The following is a 22,069-nucleotide window of genomic DNA, read 5'->3' as shown; positions in this document are numbered from 1 at the left end:
CTCCCCATTTACCATATCCAACCCTGACCCAATCTCCTCCCCTCCCTACCCTGTAACCCTCCCCCTGTGCCCCTCATATTTATGCACTCTTGTTTGTCCTGCATTTCCTCAGTTTGAATGTTGGTCCTCTGGTGCCCCGTGGTCTATTGCTCTAAGTGATGTATTACCATAGAGTATGTGGGTGCATCATCCTGGGTTGAGTGGTCTGCGTGTACATCTTGTTAACTATTGAGCTGAGAGCCAGCCCCTGGAGATGTGTTTTATTCCAGGCGCAGAATGTATTCCACGGCCATAGTATTGGGGGTCTCATCAGATTTCGTCTGACTAGTAATTCTGGTCATTGAGTTTTGGGATTTTGTTCCACATTTTTCCTCCTACTCTCTCCAGGATCTCCAGATTTGATCCTTTCCTGAGTGGTTGCCATTAGTAGCTGGGCACCATCTAGTTCTTCTGGTCTCAAGGGACATCGTATCCTAGGGCTGATGGCTTCCAAATGCCCTTGTTTTTTGCCCTTGGACTCTTCTTCACTTCCGATGCTAGGAGACTGTTAGCTGCATCTTAGATGGCTGCTTGAAAGCTTTTAAGACCCCAATTGTAGGATGTGGAAAGGCTTTTATGTATTTTGTTGTGCCAATTGAGTCTGGTGCCCCCCAGTACTATGGTCCTGAGGCAGCAGATCTGTTGGATCTCTCTCCCATAGTATCTGGTTGTCTGTGAGGGATTACTGTGTGCCTGTCTTCTATTGTTTCTGTAAGGACTGCAGGTATTTTGTATCACTGGTGTCTGTGCAAGATTAGCCTCAGCTGAATCTATCCTTCATCTAGAGTATCCTTCTGTTAACTGATCCCCGTCTGATGATCTCAGGTGTTTATTTTGTGTGTTTATCTGTAGCCTGGTGTTTGGTGTTAATGGCAATGCAGTATTGTGGAAACATTGGTTGGTATTATCATCTGTCGTCTCTCTCTTATGTGCACAATTCGGTGTCCTCCCATTTCCTAATGTTATCATGGTGGTCACAGATCCCTTCTGTATATCCCTCCCCCTACCCACGTCAGCTTGTGGACCCCAACTAGCCCAAAATTAATCCCTCCTCTTCCCTCCCCATCCCAGTAGCTTACAAAGTGAGTTCCCTTTTCCAAGCAAACCCTTCTTTGTCTTTTTACAATAGTGGGCTTATACAGTACTTGTCTTTCTGCAGTTGACTTATTTCACTCAGCATAATGTCCTCCAGGTTCATCCACGTTGTGAGATGATTCGCATAGCCCTCATTGTTCTTTAATGTAGCATAGTATATTCCATTGTGTACATGTACCATAATTTGGTTATCCACTCATCTGTTGATGGGCATTTAGGTTGTTTCCATATCTTTGCTATGGTGAATTATGCTGCGATGAACATAGGTGTACATATGTCTGTCCATGCGCTGTCTCTCACCTCTTTAGGATATATTCCTAGTAATGGAATTGCTGGGTCAAATGGTATTTCTATTTTCAGTTTTTTAAGGAAACACCGTACCATTTGCCACAATGGTTGTACCATTTTACAATCCCACCAGCAGTGCACAAGAGTTCCAGTCTCTCCATAACCTCGCCAGCATTTGTTATTTTCTGTCCTGTTAAACTTTGCTATTATTGTTAGGGTAAGATAATATCTCATTGTTGTTTTGATTTGCATCTCTCTAATGATTAATGATCATGAGTAATTTCTCATGTGTTTGTTGACTGCCTGTGTATCTTCTTTGGTGAAGTGTCTGTTCAAGTCTTTTACTCATTTGTGAATTGGGTGATTAGTTTTTTTTTGGTGTTGAGGTGTTGAAGTTTCCTATGGAATTTGGAGATAAGTCCTTTATCAGATATGTCATAGGCAAATGTTTTTTCCCAATCTGTAGGTTCTCTTTTTACCCTTTTGATGAAGTCTTTCGATGCGGATAAGAATTTAATTTTTAATGAACCCACACCTGTGGTTTCCAGCCAAACAAAAGACAGGCATATGAGTTGAACATTTACCTCAGGTAGATACACTCCTTGGAAAGAACAATCATGGGAGAAAGAAGGGCTGCTTATGCACAGGGAGACAGCTCAGGGGGCAGGAGTGCATGGAGGGATGGACACTGGGAAGAGGTAACTATGGGGAGGAAGTGGGAGGGGAGCTGTTGCATTGTGGTAAACTGTGGTCAATGTCATGAGACAAAGTATATGTGAACTGCTGTATAAAAAATGAATTTGCTCTGTAAACCTTCACCCAAATCACAATTAAAAAAAAAAAAAAAGAATTTAATTTTTAAAAGGTCCCTGTCATCTAGCTTCTCTTCTGTCTCCTGCACATTCTGGGTTATGCTTGATAGTCTATTTATGCCATAAATTAGGGCTCCCAGATTTGCCCCTATTTTATCTTTGATGAATTTCATAGTTTTGGGTTTTACATTTAAGTTTTTGATTCCACTTGAGTTTGTTTTTGTGTAGGGTGAGGTATGGGTCTTGTTCCATTTTTCTGCAGATAGATATCCAGTTTTGCCAGCACCATTTGTTAAAGAGTCTGTCTCTTCCCCATTTAATGGGTTTTTGACCTTTGTCAAAGATCAGTTATCCATAGATGGGTGAGTCTATATCTGGACTTTTGATTCTGTTTCATTGGTCTATCGGTCTATCATTGTACCAATACCATGCTGTTTTGACTACTGTGGCTGTATAGTAGTTCTTAAGATTTGGGAGTATGAGATCTCCCACTTTGTTTTTCTTCTTGAGAAGTGCTCTGCTTATTCAAGGTCTCTCTCCTTTCTGTATGAAATTAGTAATTGGTTTTTCCATGTCCTTAAAAAATTTTGTTGGAGGCTGAATGATTAGGTATGTCTATGAAATGGGGAGTGTATCCAAGAACATATATAGGATTGGCAGACAATGGTCCTCTAAGTTTATGTGAATGATCAGAATTCCCAGGTGTATAGTAGAGCTGACAAGGGGCAAGTTTGTGGTCACTGCTTGGTCACAGCTAGCTACCCAGAGGGATCAAGTAGTTGAACCTGCGGGCTTGGGACTATAGTCACAGGGGACATCAAGCTCAATTGGCATAACATACTATACAAAACATTGTTCCACCTCCTACTTTGGCGAGTAGTGACTAGGATCTTAAAAGCTAGCAAGCTGCCATCTAGATGCAACGATGGGTCTCTCCTCATCCAGAGCAAAGAAGAATGAAGAAAACCAAAATTCATGGAAACAATTAGTCCTAGCGACTGATACACCATCCAATCTGCAGCCTATACAACTATGAGACCAGAAGAACTAGATGGTGCCCTGCTACCACTGTCATCCACTTGAAAGGGGATCTATGTAGGAGATCCTTGATAGAGAGGGAGAACAATGTGGAACAAAACTCAAAATCATTCGGAGGGGAAAAAAAGGGGGGGGGGGACCAGGTTTGCTGGTCCAATAGAGCCTGATGGAACCACTGAGACTATGGCCCCCAGATGCCCTTCAGGTCTGGAATTGAACCCACACCTGTGGTTTCCAGCCAAACAAAATACAGGCATATGAGTTGAACATTTACCTCAAGTAGATACACGTGATTGGAGTGAACAATCATGGGAGAAAGAAGGGCTGCTTATGCACAGGGAGACAGCTCAGGGGGCAGGAGAGTATGGAGGGATGGACACAGGGAAGAGGTAACTATGGGGAGGAAGTGGGAGGGGAGCTGTTGCATTGTGGTAAACTGTGGTCAATGTCATGAGACAAAGTATATGTGAACCGCTGTATGGAAAGTAATTTGCTCTGTAAACCTTCACCCAAATCACAATAATAAAAAAAAAATTGTTGGAATCTGGATCAGGATTGCATTAAATGTGTAAATTGCTTTAGGTAGTATTGACATTTTCACAATATTCAGTCTATCTATCCATGAACAAGGTAAGTTCTTCCATTTATGTAGTGCCCTTGTTGTCTCCTGTACCAGTGTTTTATAGTTTTCTTTATATAGGTCTTTTGTGTCTCTGGTGAGGTTTATTCCTAGATATTTTATCTTTTTTAGTAGTTATTGTATATGGTATTGTTTCCCTTATTTATCAGAGAACTCTTCATTGATGTAGAGGAATCCAACTGATTTTTGTATGTTGACCTTATCCTGCCACTTTGCTGAACCTCTCTATTAGTTGCAGTAGTTTTTTTATTGAGTCCCTTGGGTTTTCTATGTACAGGATCATATCATCTGCAAATAGAAATAGTTTTAGTTCCTCTTTGCCAATTTGTATGCCTTTTATTTCTCTTTCTTGCCTTATTGCCCTGGCCAGGACTTCCAATGCAATGTTAAATAGAAGTGGTGATAGAGAGCATCCCTGTCTGGTTCCTGTTTGTAAGGGGAATGCCTTGAATCTTTTTCCATTAATGATGTTGGCCATTGGCTTTGCATATATACCCTTTATTATGTTGAGGAATTTCCCTTCTGTCTGTATTTTGCTGAGAGTTCTGAACAGGAATGGATGTTGGATTTTATCAAATGCTTTTTCTGCATCAATTAATATAATTATATGGTTCTTTTGTTTTGTGTATTTGGTGGATTATATTGACTGTTTTTCTGATGTTGAACCACCCTTATAAACCTTATATGAATCCCACTTGGTTCAGGTGTATTGATTTTTTGATATGTTGTTGGATTCTGTTGACTAGGATTTTGTTAAAGATTTTTGCATCTTTATAAACCTTGTATGAATCCCACTTGGTCCGGGTGTATTGATTTTTTGATATGTTGTTGGATTCTGTTGACTAGGATTTTGTTAAAGATTTTTGCATCTGTGTTGATGAGGGATATTGGTCTGTAGTTTTCCTTTCTAGTGTTGTCTTTCCCTGATTTTGGTATTAGTGTTATTCTTGCTTCATAAAATTAGTTTGGGAGTATTCCATCTTTTTCTATGTTTTGGAGCTTGAGTAGTGTAGGTGTCAACTCTTGTCTGAATATTTGATAAAATTCTCCGGTGAAGACATCAGGGCCAGGACTTTTCTTTGTGGGAAGTTTTTTTTATGACCTGTTCAATTTCTCCTTTCATTATAGGTCTGTTCAAGTTTTCTATCTCTGAGTGGGATACTTTAGGTAGATCTTTTGATTCTAGAAACTTGTCCATCTCTTCTGGGTTCTAAAATCTGTTGGAGTACAGTTTTTCATAATATTCTGTCAGTATCTTTTTTACCTCAGTTGGTTCTGTAGTGATAACACCCTTTTCATTTACAATTCTTGTGATTTGGATCTTCTCTTTCTTTTGTTAGATCTGCCAGTGGTTTATCAATTTTATTAATCTTTTCAAAGAACCAGCTTTTTGTTTCGTTGATTTTCTCTATGTTTTTTTTGTTTTGTTTTGTTTTCTGTTCCATTTATTTTTGCTCTGATCTTTATTATTTCCTTGCTTCTAGATACTGTAGGATTCTTTTGTTGTTCTATTTCTAGTTGTTAGAGTTGATGAATGTTGATTTTGTTTCTTTCCTCTTTTTTGATGTATGTATTGCTATAAACTGTCCTCTGAATACTGCTTTAGCTCTGTCCCATGGGTTTTGGTGTGATGTGTCTTCATTGTCATTTGTTTCTAGAAATTTTTTTATTTCAGTTTTTATTTGTTCTATTACTCAGTAGATTTTGAGCAGTGAGTTGTTCAGCTTCCATATGTTTGATTTTTTTTACTTGCTCTTCCTTTAAACTTACTTTAAATTAATTAAATTGTTAATTTCTAATTTTATAGCACTGTGGTCTAAGAAGACGCTTTGTAGTATTTCAGTGCTTTTGAATTTATCGAGGCTCGTTTTATGTCCTAACATATGTTCTATTCTGGAGAAGGATCCATGTGCTCTGGAGAAGCATGTGAATTGTGCTTTTGTTGGCTGAAATGCTCTCTATATATCTGTGAGGTCGAGTTGGTTGATTGTATTGCTGAGCTCTTATGTATCTTTGTTGAATTTTTTTCTAGTTGACCTGTCACGCTTTGAAAGTGGTTGTTAAAGTCTCCTACTACTATTGTAGAGTTGTCTATTATCCCTTTTAATTCAGTTGGTATTTGCTTTATGTATTTTGGAGCACTTTCATTGGGTGCATAAATATTTATTATTTAATATATATACATCTTCTTTGTCATTTGACCTTTTCAGCATCATATAATGTCCTACTTTGTCCCTTATGATGTTTTTCACCTTAATGTCTATTTTATCAGAAATTAATATTACCACTCCTGCTCTTTTTTGGTTTTCATTGGCTTGGTATATTTTTTTCCATCCCTTAACTCTTAATTTGTTTTTATCTTTGTGTGTAAGGTATGTCTCTTGTAGGCAGCATATCAATGAGTCTCCTTTTCTTATCCAGTCTGCCACTCTCTTTCTCTTGATAGGTGCATTTATTCCATTCACATTGAGTGTAATTAGTGATAGGTATGAGTTATTGCTGTCATTCTGTTGTCTTTTTTTGTCGTGTTGTTGGTGTTTCCTTAGTCCATATCCTTTACTGTGCTGAGTTCAGTTTGTTGGCTATTGCTTTCTCCCTTTTCTTCTTTATTGTTGGTTTGTGCTTATTAAACCCATGTTTTCCTTCCTTCTGGATTTGCTTAGGGGGATTGTTCATTTTCTCTGTGGTAACCTTGGAGTATATTCTTGTCTCTGCATTTTTAGAACAGTGCATACTGTGAAGACATTGTCCTGTTTTCCTCTCCATTTGGAAGTTTGTACCTAGAAGTTTTATTCCCTCTGATAGGTTAGTTGCTGTTTTCCTGTGCTGATTGGCTTCCTTGCTTTTTAGTGTACAATGTTTTATGGTCTAATTTGAGTTTCTAGTTCTGATTTCGTTTGTGTTGATACCACGTATCCTGATTTTGTTGATCTCTGTTGTGGTTTCTCTATTGGAAGACCTTCCTTAAGCATTTCTTGTAGGGTTGGTCTGGTTTTCACAAAATCCCTTAATTTCTGTTGTCTGAGAATGCCTTGATTTTGCCCTCATATTTGATGGATAATTTGGCTGGATATAGGATTCTTGGGGAGCTCTGGTAGCATAGTGCCTAAGGCACTTGACTGCTCACCAGAAGGCTGGCGGTTCAAACCCACCAGCCACTCTTCGAAAGGAAGGTTGGGCAATCCTACTTCCATAGTGATACTGCCTCGGAAACCCAAGGAGGGGTCACTATGAGTCAGGGCCGACTCGACAGCAAATAACAACAACAACAACAACATAGGATTCTTGGTCGGAAGTTCTTTTCCTTCAGTGTTTTATATATGCTGTCCCATTGCTTCTTGTTTCTGCTGAGTAATCAGAGCTCAGCCTAACTGTTTGATTATTATAAGTAATATTTCTTTTGTCCTGGGAAGCTCTCAAAATTTTTTCTTTGTCTTTGGTTTTGGAGAGTTTGATTATAATATGCCTCAGTGTTTTTTTTTCTTGGAATCTATCTTGTGTGGGGTTCTATGAGCTTCTTGGACAAATATCTTTTCTTCTTTCATGATATGGGGAAAGTTTTCTGTTAGCAGGTCTTCTGCAATTTTCTCAGTGTTTTTTTATCACCTCTTCTTGTTCTGGAATTCCAATCAGTTGTATGTTGTTTCTTCTCATGTCATCCCATATAATTCTTAGGTTTTCTTCATTTCTCTTAAATCTTTGTTCTGATTTTTCTTCATACAGGCTGGTGTCCAGGGATTTGTCTTCTAGTTGAGATATGCATTCTTCAGCCAGTTCTAACATACTCTTTTGTGCTTCTACTGTGTTATGTAATTCTGAAATTTTGGTATTCATCTTTTGGATTTCTAACTGCTGTTTTTGTGTGAGTTCTGATTGTGCATTAATCTTGTTACTTTGTTCTTGAATGATTTTTCCTGAGTTCTTCTAGGAACTGTCTGTGTTCTCCTTGCTTCTGTTTGGGATTTCCTTAGGCTCTTGTAAAACTCTGTAAACATATCTTCTAAATTCCTTCTCAGATAAATCTATTGCCTCCTCTTCCTCCATGTTTAATGAGACCTTTGTTTGTGGTTTTGCTTCTAATGCCTTGTCCTATTTTTTTGTTTGATATGAGGTTACCTGTTGTTTCCTAGACATTTTGAGGTTGTATTTAACTGTTGGTTATGTATTGATTTGTTTTGTCTTGGTTTTATGGTTTACTATTTTGAAAAGATGATACTGGTGTATTTTATTTTTTAGTTATTAATTCAGGTATGCTGGGTTGCTCTGCAGTTTTCTTTGTGATGGTAGAATCACTGTGTGGAATGAGGATATGGGTTTCTATTTGTTGTAAAGAGGGTTTAGAGTTCAAACTGGGAGATATTATGGTGGCTGAATGTGGTTTCTTCTGTTGAATAAGTTAAGTTATTGGTGAGGAATGTGGGAGTGGAAAATTAGAAGAAGGGAAGTTCCCTGTTGGTAGGGGTGGTTTCTAGGGCTTTGAGCGGGCTGCTAATGATGATGTTGTACTGTTATTCACAGGCACACAGCTCAATTTCAGCAAAGACTCCAGTTGTTAGGGGGTTGCCACCTTCCACCAAGCTCAGACACATGCAAAAAGCCTGTTCCTGAGGCCCCTCAACGCCAAAAAAGCTGACCCAAGACAACTACCCAGCTCCACAATCTGCCACAGGGGTTCCTCTCTCTGGTCCCACCTGCCCATGGCACCGACCCAACCGGCCTAGACCGCGATCCATCACGGAATCTCCTCTATGGGTCTGCCTACCTGCGGCACCAAAGATCCACTCGGTTTCAGTGACACTGGAGTCAGGAGAGTGCCTCCTAGTAATCTGTGGTCCCAATATCACCGATAAAGTCAAGCACAGGCTCTCAGTGCCACTAAGCTGACCCAAGCCTGATCAGTGACCTGCTGCCAGGGCACCTCCCCAGAGCCTGCCCTCCTGCAGCACCAACAGACTCTGCTTGGTTTTCAGCAGTGCTGGTCATGCCCATTTGCACCTAGCCAACCCAAGTTACTGATAAAATCAAGTGCTGAAAGTAGATTCTTGGGGTGGTTGCTGGTATGCTGGTGTGGTTGCAGATATGCTGGTGTGGTGTGTCTTCTTCCTTAGCCCAGGGAGGTTTTGGATGGCCTTTCTCACCTGCCAGTCAGAGCTCTCCCAAGGAAGTTTCTCAGCTGCCTGTCGGCACTCCGCAGGATAGATCTTCTGATCTTGTTATTTTCCACCACCCCATCCCTTTTTCCTTTCTAATTCTACTCCTCTGAATTGGGTGCACTCTGACTCAGTGAGCTGTTCAGAGCACCAGAACCCCTAATTCAAACTGCTGTACCTAGTTTTTCAAGCACTAAGATGCTAGAGGGAAATAGCGTGGCGATCACTGACGAGACTCCATTTAGAATACCCATCTTTTTCCTGTAAAATAAATCGCGTTGCAGCCCTGTTACCTTTGTTCTCCTGAACTTTAGATTGTGAATCACTCAGGACTTCTGCCTTTCTAAGACAGTGTTTTAAAATGCAATTCAGTAATTAATGAAATTGTGATATAAATTTTAATGTAAATGTTTTATTGAAGTAATATATATGAGAAGTATTGAAACCATAGGATAATGTGATACGTTTTCACAAAGTGAAGACACCTGTGAACCGGCACTAGATCAAGAATCAGGATATTACCAGGACCCTTGAAGTTCCTTGTGTCATCTTCCATTGTCTTATCACCTCCTTTAAACACATATAAATGGAACCATATCTTCTCTTTTGTGCTGCTTTATTTAGATTCGTCCGTGTTGCTTAAGGAGCTCTGGTGGTACAGTGCTTAAGGCATTTGACTGTTAACCAGAAGGTTGACAGTTCAAACCCACCAGCCACTCCATGGAAGGAAGATGGGGCAATCTGCTTCCATAAAGATTTACTGCCTCAGAAACACAGTGGGGTCACTAGGAGTCAGAATTGACTCGATGGCAGTGGGTTTTTGGTTTTTCATCCATGTTGCATACAATTGTAATTTTTCCATTCTCATGCTGTATAGTATTGGATTTTAGGCATAAACTGTAATTTCTCTATTTTACTTGGAAGGACATTTAGGCTTTTCCAGTTTGGTGCTAGTAGAAGGAATCCAACCAGTGTTTTATAGACAACACAGTAAGAGATTTAAAATATCAGATATGTATAATAAGGTGTATGTGTTGTCTTGAGAAACCTTACTTTTCAATTATATATATATATATACTAGCTTCTGGGTTGTGTGTTTTTTGACAGTTTTATTGAGATATAACTCACACATCACATAATAAAAGTTTGAGAAACACTGCTTTATGCTTTAGGTCATTGTCATCTGGGTGAGACGATTTTTCCTTTAGAAACAATTATAAAAAAAAAAAAAAAGTATCTCTATCCCTAGCATCGTTAATTCATTCATTGAACAAATAACTCGTATCTGCCCCTTGTGAGCCTCGCCATATAGGATATGCATGGCCCTCATGAAGCTCACACTCTTTTAAGCTTAGACCCTCACTCTAAATATCAGCTCAGAGAATTGCTTCTTGGCCCCTAGAATGAGATCATAGTAGATTGGCTCTCAACATAAAATGACTCCTTGCCAAGTCACTATCCTAATTCTTTCCTCAGATACTTTGTACCAGGATGGTTAGATATTTGCATATAATGCCAGAAATGTGATAGAGACTTAAAAACTTGAGTAATTATTAGGTATAATGTAGTCTAGATTGTTTCCTTCTATTCCATTTTTGTTGTTAGCTCCCCTTAAGTTGACTCCCCAACTAATGGCAGACCTTTGCACAGCAGAACAAAGTACTGTCTGGTCCTGCGCCATCTCTATGGTTGGTTGCAGATCAGATTTTGATCCATATGGTCATTATTATTTTATTAATTTTGTCCTTGTTGAGACTATTCACAGAAAACACACCAATTCAGCAGTTTGTACGAGTACAGCTCAGTGACATTGATGGCATTCTTTGAGTTGGATCCATAGGGTTTCATTGGCTGATTTTTAGAAGTAGGGAGGCCTGTCTTTCTAGTCTATCTTAGTCTGAAAGTTCTGCATCATAACAACACACAGACCTCCATGGACAGATGGGTGGTTGTTGCGCTTGAAGTGTGTTGACCAGGAATTGAACTCAGGACTCCTATGCAGAAAGTGAGAATTTTCCCACTGGACCCCATTGCCCCATTCCAATTTTACAAGTGTATATATAATGAAATAAAATAGCTTAGTAAAGTGAGGGTTGGCAGACTTTTTCTTAAAAGACTCAGATGGCAAATATTTCTGGCTCATTGGCCTTAAGGTCTTTGTCTCAACTCTTCAACTTTGTGATTGTAGCACAAAAAGTAGTCTGATGATACATAAATCAGTGGGCATGGCTACATTCCAGTAAAGACTATTTACCAAAACAAGCAGTAGGTCCCTAACATAGTTTGCCAACCCCTAAGCTAGAGGAACTTAATGTCTATGCGACAGAATAGTGCAAACACTAAAAAAGGTATGGTTTTTACAAGGTGGCTTATAAACAATTGCACTTCTCTAGTTAAGAGTGTTTCTGCTTCCAATGAGTTTTACAAGTGAGCCCTTTCTCTTGTAGGACATGCTAAGAAAACACTTAGGATTTTTTTCTAACATGGAGAGATGCTTGGTTTGATTTGATGTGGTTTTCTATGGCTTAGGCTGCTTGTTGTGACCAGGAAAATTAACTTCGTCTTGTGTTAGGAGAGAATCATGGTACTCCCTATCTCAGAACCCAGTAGTTGTCATTGTACCCAACTACCTCTGCCTTCAAATTAATAGTGTTTCTCAAGCGTTTAGATCCTTTCCTTTAATAAATACGTCCTACCCCCCAAAAAAACCCATAATTTGCTTAACTTCCCTTGTTGGACTCAGAATAGGACATTGTCAGGTGTTAGATAGGGCTGTAGCCTTGGGATCAAGAATGTGTTGGAGAAAGTTTCCATGTGGAAGGAAGCTTTCTTTGTTGGTTACTGGGGGAAGGGACGGGAGAGGGAAAATTGCTAGCTAGGTAAGAGGGAAAAACACAGTGTGCTCAAGCCCTGCATCTGTTATGCACATGATGTCAGGCAAGGCATATACTTTGTTTGTTTGTTTGTTTGTTTTCATTTGTAAACAGAGAAAATCCTTTTTCTACTTCTCAAACAAGGCAATATTTGTGAAAGTGCTTTGTAAACTAAAAAATGCTCTTCAGATGTAAGGTTATTTTTGTGTTTTTCATTCTACTTGTACAAATATTTTTATAATACTAAGTAGGTTCTCTTGTTCTGATTTTCTGTGCATCAAATGTCCTTCCCCAGAGTGTCTCTAGAAAATTATTTCTCTTCTCTAAAACATTGTTTGACTCAGTTTTTGTATACAAATGTTCACCCCAGAAAACTCATAAGAAAGAATATTCAAGGAAAGACTGATCAAGCAGCCAGGTACAATGGTTTTTTCTCATACAATGTATGTAGTCTTTGGAGAGATCTCTCTCGTTATTAATGCATCTGTGACAATCCTGACTAATTTAGAACTTTGACAGCCTTTAAGAGTGGAATATAATTATAGTTCCAGAAGACTGAATTCAAATCAATGAATAGAAACTATGATGGATCAATTTTTATTCAATATAAAAAATAACGTTGTAGCTGTAATGGTGGCACAAGATGAAAAATGTCATCAATGTCCCTGAGCTGTAAATGTGGAAATTGTTATGTTGGTGAATGTCTTGTATATGTTTTCACCACAGTAAAAGTAAAAATAATAACAACAATAATGATATTCTAGTTTTTACATGGGAAAAATGGCTTGGGCTGCTTTTTCAGGTAGTAAGCTCCCTGACAGTGATCATATTCAAGGAAATACCTAATAACTGCATGTCATTCATGCAGAAGAGGAGATTCCTGCTTTGAGTAACTGTAAATGTTTTCTACCTGCGAGTCTAAACTTTCAGTATAGTTTCTTACATGTACATAGGCCTGGTAGGATTTATTCTGTTTCTCTCCTACTATGTATTCAAATTTCAGTTTATTCTACTCTCTTCGTAGCTTTTAAGTAACTATGGCATTGAGGAGTCTGACCGGTTGTTATTGTATGAATTTTTAGCCATACAGAGCTCTGATGATGATGGTCATTTGCTAGTAACACACACACACACACACACATATACACACATACACACACATACATATATATATGTATGTATGTATGTGTATATATATACATATATATAGGCATAGGCTATCAGATTACTTGCTTCCTGGTTTTTCAGTTAATATACTGGGCACCATATAAAAAGTTTCCTGCTACTCCTCTAGAATTATTTTCCTTTCTCAGCTGAAAAAAATGCTGAGTTTCCTTATTTTTAAGGAACACATAGTGCTAGTGTTGAAATAAGGGATATATATATATATATTAGATCCTTAAAACTCCAAGACTTAAGCAGTGCTTACTGTAAAACAGTTCTGTAGGATGGTGCTTATCTTCTCTCCTCTCTGTTTCAGTTCTCTCAGCTACTGGAAGAGAAAAATACCCTTTCGATTCAGCTCAGTGATACCAGTCAGAGTCTTCGTGAGAACCAGCAGCACTACAGTGACCTTTTTAATCACTGTGCAGTTTTGGAGAAGCAAGTTCAAGAGCTGCAGGCGGTAAGAAGATGAGAGGCTGGGAAAAGTGGTTATGACGTTGTGTGCAAGTGATAAAGCATAAAGAGCAGCACTGAAGAGGGGTCAGGCTGAAGATTAATTAGATGGGAGAGAAGAAAGTGAAAGAGATGCGAACAGTAATTGAGGTGGGAATCAAAAATGGTAGCGTTAATAGATTAGGAGAAAAAGGTCAGTGAGGTGGTAGGAGAGAAATTAAGCAGTGAATGGGAAACCGATGAATGAGGCAGTGTTAGATTTTGCTTCAAGAAATAACTCTTTAGGAAGATGTGGACCAAAGAAGTCAAATAAGGCAGAGCTACTCCGTAGTGAATGGCAGTGCACTGTTGCAGTTGGAGGAGACAGAGAATTAGTATGGAGATAAATTGGACACCTAAAGAAGAGGAAAGGCACTCTGGCAGCACAGTGCTTAAAGCATCTAACTGCTAACCAGAAGGTTGGTGGTTCAAACCCACCAACCACTCCATGGAAGCAAGGTTGGGCAATCTACTTCCATAAAGATTTACTGCCTCGGAAACCCAATGGGGGTGTCTATGAGTCAGAATCAACTCCATGGCAGTGGGTTTGGTTTGGTTTTTAAGGAAGAGGAGGGGAAGGGCTCAAAGAAGTGCCTGTAAAACCGTAAGTGTCCATTAGAGGGCAGCAAACTTTGATAGTAAGCCTTTAAGCACCTAAGAGGAGAGATTCAAAAATGAGAATCTGGAAGAAAATCTAATCAAGGCAACATACCTACTCTACTTTTATGTAGAGAATTAATCTACCTTGAAGAAAATTATAATGGGACTATTCTTCCCCAAGATTTTTCATTCTCTCAATGTTAAGTGAGTTCTCATTTTGCCCATGTGAGTTCCATATAAGCATTCATCATTGATTCACTAAGCTTATTTTTTTAGGGGCCTCTGAATATAGATGTTGCTCCAGGAGCTCCCCAGGAAAAGAATGGAGGTCACAGAAAGAGTGCTTCTGAGGAACTGAGGGAGCCACAGCTAAGGTAAGGGAGTAGGACCCTCAACCCTGGGGCATACACTACGTATACAGATATTTGGGTGGTAATCTAGATTGAATGGAGTCTACAATATGGATTTAATCTGTTGTATTGTCTTCTTGGCCTCACAGAATGGATGTGAGGAGTAATAAGTACATTCCAAACTTCAAAACCAAACACTGCCATTGAGTAGGTTCCAACTCATAGTGACCCTATAGGAAGGAGTAGAACTGCCCCGTTGGGTTTCCAAGGCATTTACAGCATACAGCCTCATCTGTCTCCTGTGAAGTGGCTAGTGGGTTTGAACTGCCTACCTTTTGGTTAGCAGCTGAATGCTTTAACCACTGTACCACCAAAAAACCAAAATAAACCCACTGCCATTGAGTCAATTCTGACTCATAGTAACACGATAGGGCAATATAGAACTGCCCCCATAGGATTTCCAAGGCTGTAAATCTTTATAGAAGCCGATTGCCTCATCTTTCACCTGCAGAGTGGCTCGTGGGTTCAAACGTCCAGCCTTTTGGTTAGCAGCCAAATGCCTTTACCACTGAGCCACTGGAGCACCTTACTACACCACGAGAGTGCCTTTAATAATGTATTAGTGACTAACAAATAATTGTGTATGAAAAGTTTGGAAAGCAAAAATTCCAACACCAACACACTCACAGAGAGAGAAAGAGAACATTAAACATTAACAAACACTATGATATTAAAATAAAGGGTATTCATTCAATCCCCAAATTCTCTCAAGGCATTCTCTGCAGCTTTATTTAATCTCTGTACAGCTATGCTTTAATTTATTTTTTTGATCATAGCCCTTTTTTTGTTTTAAAACTTTTTATTGTGATTTGTGTGAAATTTTACAAAGCAGATTTTACATTCTATAGTTCATGCACATTTTGTTTTGTGACACTGATTACAATCCCTGCAATGTAGCAGCTGTCCTCCTACTTCCTCCCTTTAGTTACCCTTTCCCTGTGTCCTTCTTGCCTTGCATTCCTGCCGCCCTACCTTTCTCCCTGTGCAAATGCTGCCCTTCTGAGCTCCCATGGTTGATTGTAAAGGAGTACATCTCCCTGGTGTAGTTGTTTGGTTTGTAGGCCTGTCTGTTATTTAGCTGAGAGTTAAGCCACAGGAGTGAGTTCAGTTCCACACCCAAAGGGTGACTTGGGGCAGTAATCCTGGGGATTTCCCCAGTCTCTGTCAGACCAGTAAGTCTGGTCCTTTTTATGATTTTCAATTTTGTTCCACCTTTTTTCTCCCTCTCTATCTAGGATCTTCAATTTTGATCCCTTTCTGAATGGTTGGCATTGGTAACACATACTTGTTATATTTCTTTTTTCTTCACCCATATCAACACCTATCTCTTAACTATCCACCTGTTTTCTCTCCCTCTCTATCCCCTCCCATCCCTGGTAACCAATAAAGAAAATTTCCTTCCCTGTGTAAACCTTTCCTTGACTTTTTATAATAACAGACTCATGCAGTATTTGTCCTTCTGTGATTGACTTATTTCACACAGCATAATGTCCTCCAAGTTCATCCATGTTATGAGGTGATTTCCTGAAGATTCTTTATGTTCATACAAGCATCTATAAGTTTTCCTGCTTTAGAACCTTCTGAAGACCTCACGAAGACTTCAAATAACATTTATTAGCAACTGTGTTTTGCATTTAGTGGATGCTGTTTGTTTTCTTTTATCTGAAGCTTTTCTGAAGCCCAGCAGCAACTGTGCACCACTAAGCAGGAGGTGAATGAGTTAAGGAAGCTGCTGGAAGAAGAGCGAGACCAAAGGCTGGCTGCTGAGACTGCACTCTCCGTGGCTGAGGAGCAGATCAGGAGGTAAAAGGCTGAGGGAGAGCCTCTCCTCACTTCTGATGGTTTCTGCTCATACAGGACAAGTATGTATTCACGTACATTTCAGCAGCCAGACTTCAGACCTTATTTTTTTCTTGAAATGAGGGGTGCTGTAGTGAGTTTTAGGGTCATTATGGTCACCCAAGAGAGCACTGGGTCTAGGAGGCCCTTACTTTCCAAGCAGTCATTCTTAGAGGGTAATAATAGCTGCTATTCATTAATAACTCATTATACATCTTATAGCAAAAAAAAAAACCTCACTGCTATCGAGTTGTTTCTGACTCATGGTGACTCCCATTGGGTTTCCAAGGCTGTAAGTCTTTATGGAAGTAGATTGCCCCATCTTCATTCTGTGGAGCAGCTGGTGGGTTTGAACTGCCAACCTTCTGGTTAGCAGCTGTCAAGTACCTTATCCACTTGGGATAAAATATCTTCTTAGCTCATTTCATACTCATAACCATATGAGGTAGTTGTCAGATTCTCTAGAAGGCCAAATAAATAGTACCCTATTCTCTGTCTGAAATCTGAATCAATTGAAAAATTTTTTAAACAAGATTAAAACATGGGAGATGGAAAGATTACTTTGGAATGCTTATATGGAAAGAACATAACTTTTGATTTGCTGGCAAATGTGCTTCCTAACCCTGAACTCCCCTTTCTGGTCCCAGGCAGTGTTGCTCTAGAATAGGCTTCCCTCCCAGGAAAAGATCTGCCCTTGTAAACGCTAGAGCATTGGAGTAACAGGGCAAATTGCATTGTTCAAGAGCAGTTTGCTCCAAGAGTGATTATGGAAGAGCAGCACTTCACCACATCCCAGCTCTGTAGCCCAAACTCACCAGTCAGTGGACTCACTATGGGTGAGGAGGTAGAGAATGGCTGTGTTTTGCTCTTGGATGTCCCTTTATATGGAAGAAAAAAAAAAACAACAACATTAACAACAGGCATTAACTTTTACCATATCCAGGGAGAAAAGCCACCTGTGTAACATTGGCTCTTCCCTCAGAGTGGCACTTATGATATTAATGCCTTCTTACAGAGTTTAGGAATTTGCAGAGGTGGCAGCCTCAGTCATCTCAGATATATGTCTTCTTTGGGGTGCATTGCTTCTCCATGCGGCGTTTTCACAACTTCTAAATTTTCATGCCCTTTTGGGCCTTGCTGTGCACTTTGAAGGTGAACTCTATAGAGACACAGCACAGTCTTCAGTCTTTGCTGAGCATTTTCAGGCCTGTGTACTCCTGGACTGTTTCTGCTGCCACTTGCTATGGAATTGTTTAGTCCCATGAAACTTGACCCTTGGGGAAGGTATCTCCCTCATATGTAATTATCTGTCCCAAGCCAACTTGAGACTGCATGACTCTCGAGCCTGTGGACAAGCCACACTAATCCACATTAATACTTTCGGCCCGATGCAGAATGGGGCACTGGGAAAGCTAATCCAGCGCTGCCTACCTAGGCCTGGTACTGACATTTTAATGTTAGAACCTCACATACACTTTATAGCATATGCAGAACTCAGTAGCCTAGCATTTAAAAGCAGCCAATACTGTTTGTTACACCAACACCTACTAAACTGAAAAACCCAAACTCACTGCTGTTGAGTCGATTCTACTCATGGTTACCCCTCCTTAGGTTTCCGAGGTGGTATCTCTCTGGAAATAGATTGCCCAGTCTTCCTTCCAAGGAGTGGCTGGTGGGTTTGAACTGCCAGCCTTCTGGTTAGCAGTAAAATGCCTTAGGCACTACACCACCAGAGCTCCCTACTACCATCTCATTTTCAGGCTAACCTACGGAAGTTGACAGACTTACTCATTTATGATGAAACCTGTGAGAGCCAGAACATGACAGGACTGCCTTGTTTTTACAAATGTCACAAAATTTCTGCTTTTGACAGAGTGCAGTCTTATCACTTTTCTATCGCTGTCTGTTGGAAAATATTTGAGTTTCCTTCTCTGGCAGATTTCCACCTTACAGTTTTCAGCTTTTGCAGGTTTTGTAGTAAGGGACCATGCTGGACCAGATCAAGGCTTCCCCGGAGAAGCTTATCACGTGAAGGCAGAGACAGAAAGTATACTCTGCAGTCAGCCCAGCTCTCAAGAGGAAAAGATGTCCATAGCATAACAATTGGTCTCTATTCACCTGGAGCAACAGAAGAAAGAGAATTAGGAATTGGAGGGGGAAATGGAACTTGTGGCTAATCGCCTCCATGAACAACTGCCTCCTTTGCCATGAGACCAGAAGAACTCGATGATGCCTGGCTACCATTACTGAACTTTTTGATCAGAGGTTCCATAGAGGGATCCTAATCAAAAGGGGGAAAATGTAGCACAGAATTTCAAATTGTCATGGACTCTAAACTTTCTGGAGCCATGGAAAGTAGATGAACCCCTGAAACTATTGCCCTGAGGTAATCTCTAAACCTTACACCAAAAATATCCCCTGAAGTGTTCTTAAAATGGAATAGTAGTTTAGCTTCACTAGTGAAAAATGTTTTCCTTGAGCAGTATGCTCTTTTAGGAGCTATCTATATGGGATCAAATTGACAACAGAAACTTGAAAGATTAGACAGGAACCTTCAGGGGCAGTGAGTGTATGTCATATATTGAGGGAATAATAACTCAGAAAAGGAGGGTGAGAACAGTTGCACAACTTGAGGAATGTAATCTGTCACTAAATTGTACATGGAGAAACTGTTGAATTGGTATATGTTTTGTTGTGTGTATTTTCAACAACAACAAACACAAAAAAATAAAAAGGAAAAGCGGGAGGAAGGAGCTAGGCTATGTATACTGAGTTTCTCTTTCTAAATGTACAAATCAGATTAAGCCATTCCTTTTCTTCTGGAGAAAAGTACATGACCTGCAAAGAGAGACCAGAAGTATTAGACTAATAGGTATGCCTTCACATGGAAGGAAACCTCGGTAGAGCTTCTGTCTCCCCACCTCCGTTTAAAAGGGTGTCCATGCAGGCAAAGGCTAGGTCAGATGTGCTATGTTACCTGCATCTCCTTTGATACAGTTAGTATTTTTGTGAGAAACCATTGAGAGGATAAAGACAGCTAGTTGAAAGGAAAAGTTCATTAAATGGAGAAGTTCTAGTACTAAATAAATGGACAAATTGGTTAAAAAAAAAAAATAGATCAGAAAGCAATAAAGGCTGCTGACAGTTCAGTTTAATTCTAAGAACCCCACAAAAATCTTTCTTGGATGCTTTTACCTATTAGTTTTTAATACATTTAAATATATAAATAAATATATACATACATTTCTCTGAGATGTGATCTAATGGGAGAAAAAGAGCATGAGGCTTAGAGACAAAACTGTTTTGAATTCTGGACCTACCTCTTACTAACTGTGCCTGCATGAAAAGTCATTTAATTTTTTATGCCTTACTTTGAAGATTATAACACTGACCTCAAAGCATGAGGACTAAATATATATAAAACACCCAGTCTGGCACCTGATAGGTAGTAGCCAGTCAGTTCATAGTCGTTATTACCACCTTTTACTGTTGCTGAACAACACCTGTCTTCCTTTAGACTCATTGCATGAGGACAGGTATTGTGGTAGCAGCCTTAACTGGGAGTCCACTGTGCTGCATCACCTGGCAAGATGGCTGGGAAGACTTCACCTGATTTGTCTCTCATACTTATGAACCAATGCCAGTGTCTTTTTTCTCAACGTAGGTTGGAGCACAGCGAATGGGACTCTGTCCGGACTCCTATCATTGGCTCCTGTGGCACCCAGGAGCAGGCCATGCTAATAGATCTTACAAGCAGCAGTTGTCGAAGGGTAAGAAGAGAAGAAGCATAAAAAGAGGGGCTCTATCTATCAGACAGGGCTGGCTGTGTTGAAGGCAGGAGGCAGAGAGGGAATATGTGGAAGTCTAGCTGGTGAATAGCTGATGGGACTAAGACTGAAAGAGTGGAAGGTTGGGGGGAACCTGGTAGAATTTGCCAATCAGCCCCGAGAGACCTTTCTCCCAGGATACCTCTTTTCTGTACTGATTGGATCAGTGTTGCTTAAATGCAAGACTGCTGGGGAAAGGGAAGGGGGCCCGATCAATAGAAGGAAACTCTGATGTACAGATTTGTCTTTCAGACCCGGAGTGGTGCTGGATGGAAGCGGGTCCTGCGGTCGCTCTGTTATTCCCGGACCCGGGTGCCACTGCTAGCAGCCATCTACTTCCTGATGATTCATGTCCTACTCATTCTGTGCTTCACAGGCCATCTATAAACTTAGTTGTCACCTTTTGGACCCCTCTCCTCAGAACTTGGAATTCTTCTACCCCCTAACATCAGAACCAATGGAACAGTCTTTACACTTACAGGTCATCTCTCAACTCTCCATGGAAAGTGCCTGCAAAAACAGTGAAGAATATGTACATAGGGTGGAACTGCAGGGACCAGCAAACAAGTCTGTTTTCTTCTGCTGCCCACGGCCTGAACAAATCTGCATAACCTGAGGAAGCCCCACAGTTGGTTTGTTGAGCCTGATATTTGTTCAGATTTTAGGAGGATTCAGATTATTAGTTCTAATAAACCTATTATTAGATACTGAAATCCGGTATCATTTTGATTGATACTTTCTTTGCCTCATCTGACTATATTTCCTTCTACTTAAAGGGGAAGATGGCACTGCCAAGTTCTCAGGATTGAACACATGACCTTACAGGACATATGATTAGGTCTCTTGCAGAATAGGGTGGGAGCTGAAGAACTCCCCAGGGCCTGGCGTTTAGCTGTTGGGTCCCAGAAGAGGACAGCATCTCCTTCCCTGGCTGTTTAGACATATTTGGAAGGAGAATTTGTGGTTCTGGGCTATAACAATAGGATTCCATGGCCTCAGCCCCTGACCTCATGTGTACTAAGGAGTTAAGTGGCCTGTGCCTTTTACTGAAAGTCTGGAAGAACTGGCTATGGACAGTGAAGCTCAGATTCTTGTCATTCCTGTGTTATCTGGATATGCCTTTAATGTGTATTCTGAGATGGTACCTGGGGTCCAGCAGGAGCCAGCATAGATGAGGCATTAATTCCCAGCCAGGGGGTGTCTGACCAGAGATAACTCTGCAGCTCTTGGATTCTTGACGTGTTAAGCTACTGGTTTGCTGTGGTGATGGTTATTCCAGTTTCTCAGCCCCATACTCATCTGCCTTCTGTGGTAACAGAGTTCTGAGACAAATGGAAGGAGAATACAGGGAAGATGAGCTATTTGAATGTAGGCCTGAGAATGACAGCCAGGACTGAACTCCATTTGTGCCTATTTCTTGTCCCCCACCACTCACCCACTAGTTATTTTTCCTGTTTATGCACATGATGCATTTCCACCCAAAGAAGAGAGAAGACTGATGGACTGACTGTTCTGCTCTAACTCTTTGTTCTCTGGTGACAAAGTCTTGGTCACAGCATCCCTAGAACACTCCTGAACAACTGTAAAATAATAAAATTATTTTCAGAATGAAGCATTGTGGTGGTGTGTGCATGTATGTGAATGTAGGATGTATACATGGGTACTTGTGTATGTGTGTTCTCAAGCTGGGGGAGAAATGTACTTTGGGGAAGTAGGTGGGGGTGGGCAGTTGGGGACAGATCCAGGGGTAGAAAGCTTGACATGCTCAGGCCACCTCACTGGCCAACATCAGGGGTAGCTGC

The 22,069-nt window shown here is 40.3% G+C and overlaps 1 protein-coding gene across 1 annotated transcript in view; it reads left to right on the top strand.

Annotated features, from left to right (window-relative positions):
- GOLGB1 (golgin B1) overlaps positions 1 to 20,654 on the top strand; it is a 125,076-nt gene extending 104,422 nt beyond the window's left edge. The window contains exons 17-21 of the mRNA XM_007943892.1: positions 13,416 to 13,559; positions 14,468 to 14,565; positions 16,270 to 16,404; positions 20,105 to 20,210; positions 20,520 to 20,654. Coding sequence (XP_007942083.1) covers positions 13,416 to 13,559; positions 14,468 to 14,565; positions 16,270 to 16,404; positions 20,105 to 20,210; positions 20,520 to 20,654 — 618 coding nt within the window. The remainder of the gene's footprint in view (positions 1 to 13,415; positions 13,560 to 14,467; positions 14,566 to 16,269; positions 16,405 to 20,104; positions 20,211 to 20,519) is intronic.
- Positions 20,655 to 22,069: the final 1,415 nt, after the last annotated feature.

Source organism: Orycteropus afer, unplaced genomic scaffold, assembly GCF_000298275.1.
Source record: "Orycteropus afer afer isolate SDZICR_OR568_19922 unplaced genomic scaffold, OryAfe1.0 scaffold00114, whole genome shotgun sequence".
Taxonomy (NCBI): Eukaryota; Metazoa; Chordata; class Mammalia; order Tubulidentata; family Orycteropodidae; genus Orycteropus; species Orycteropus afer.
This window is presented reverse-complemented; position numbering and strand designations above follow the sequence as displayed.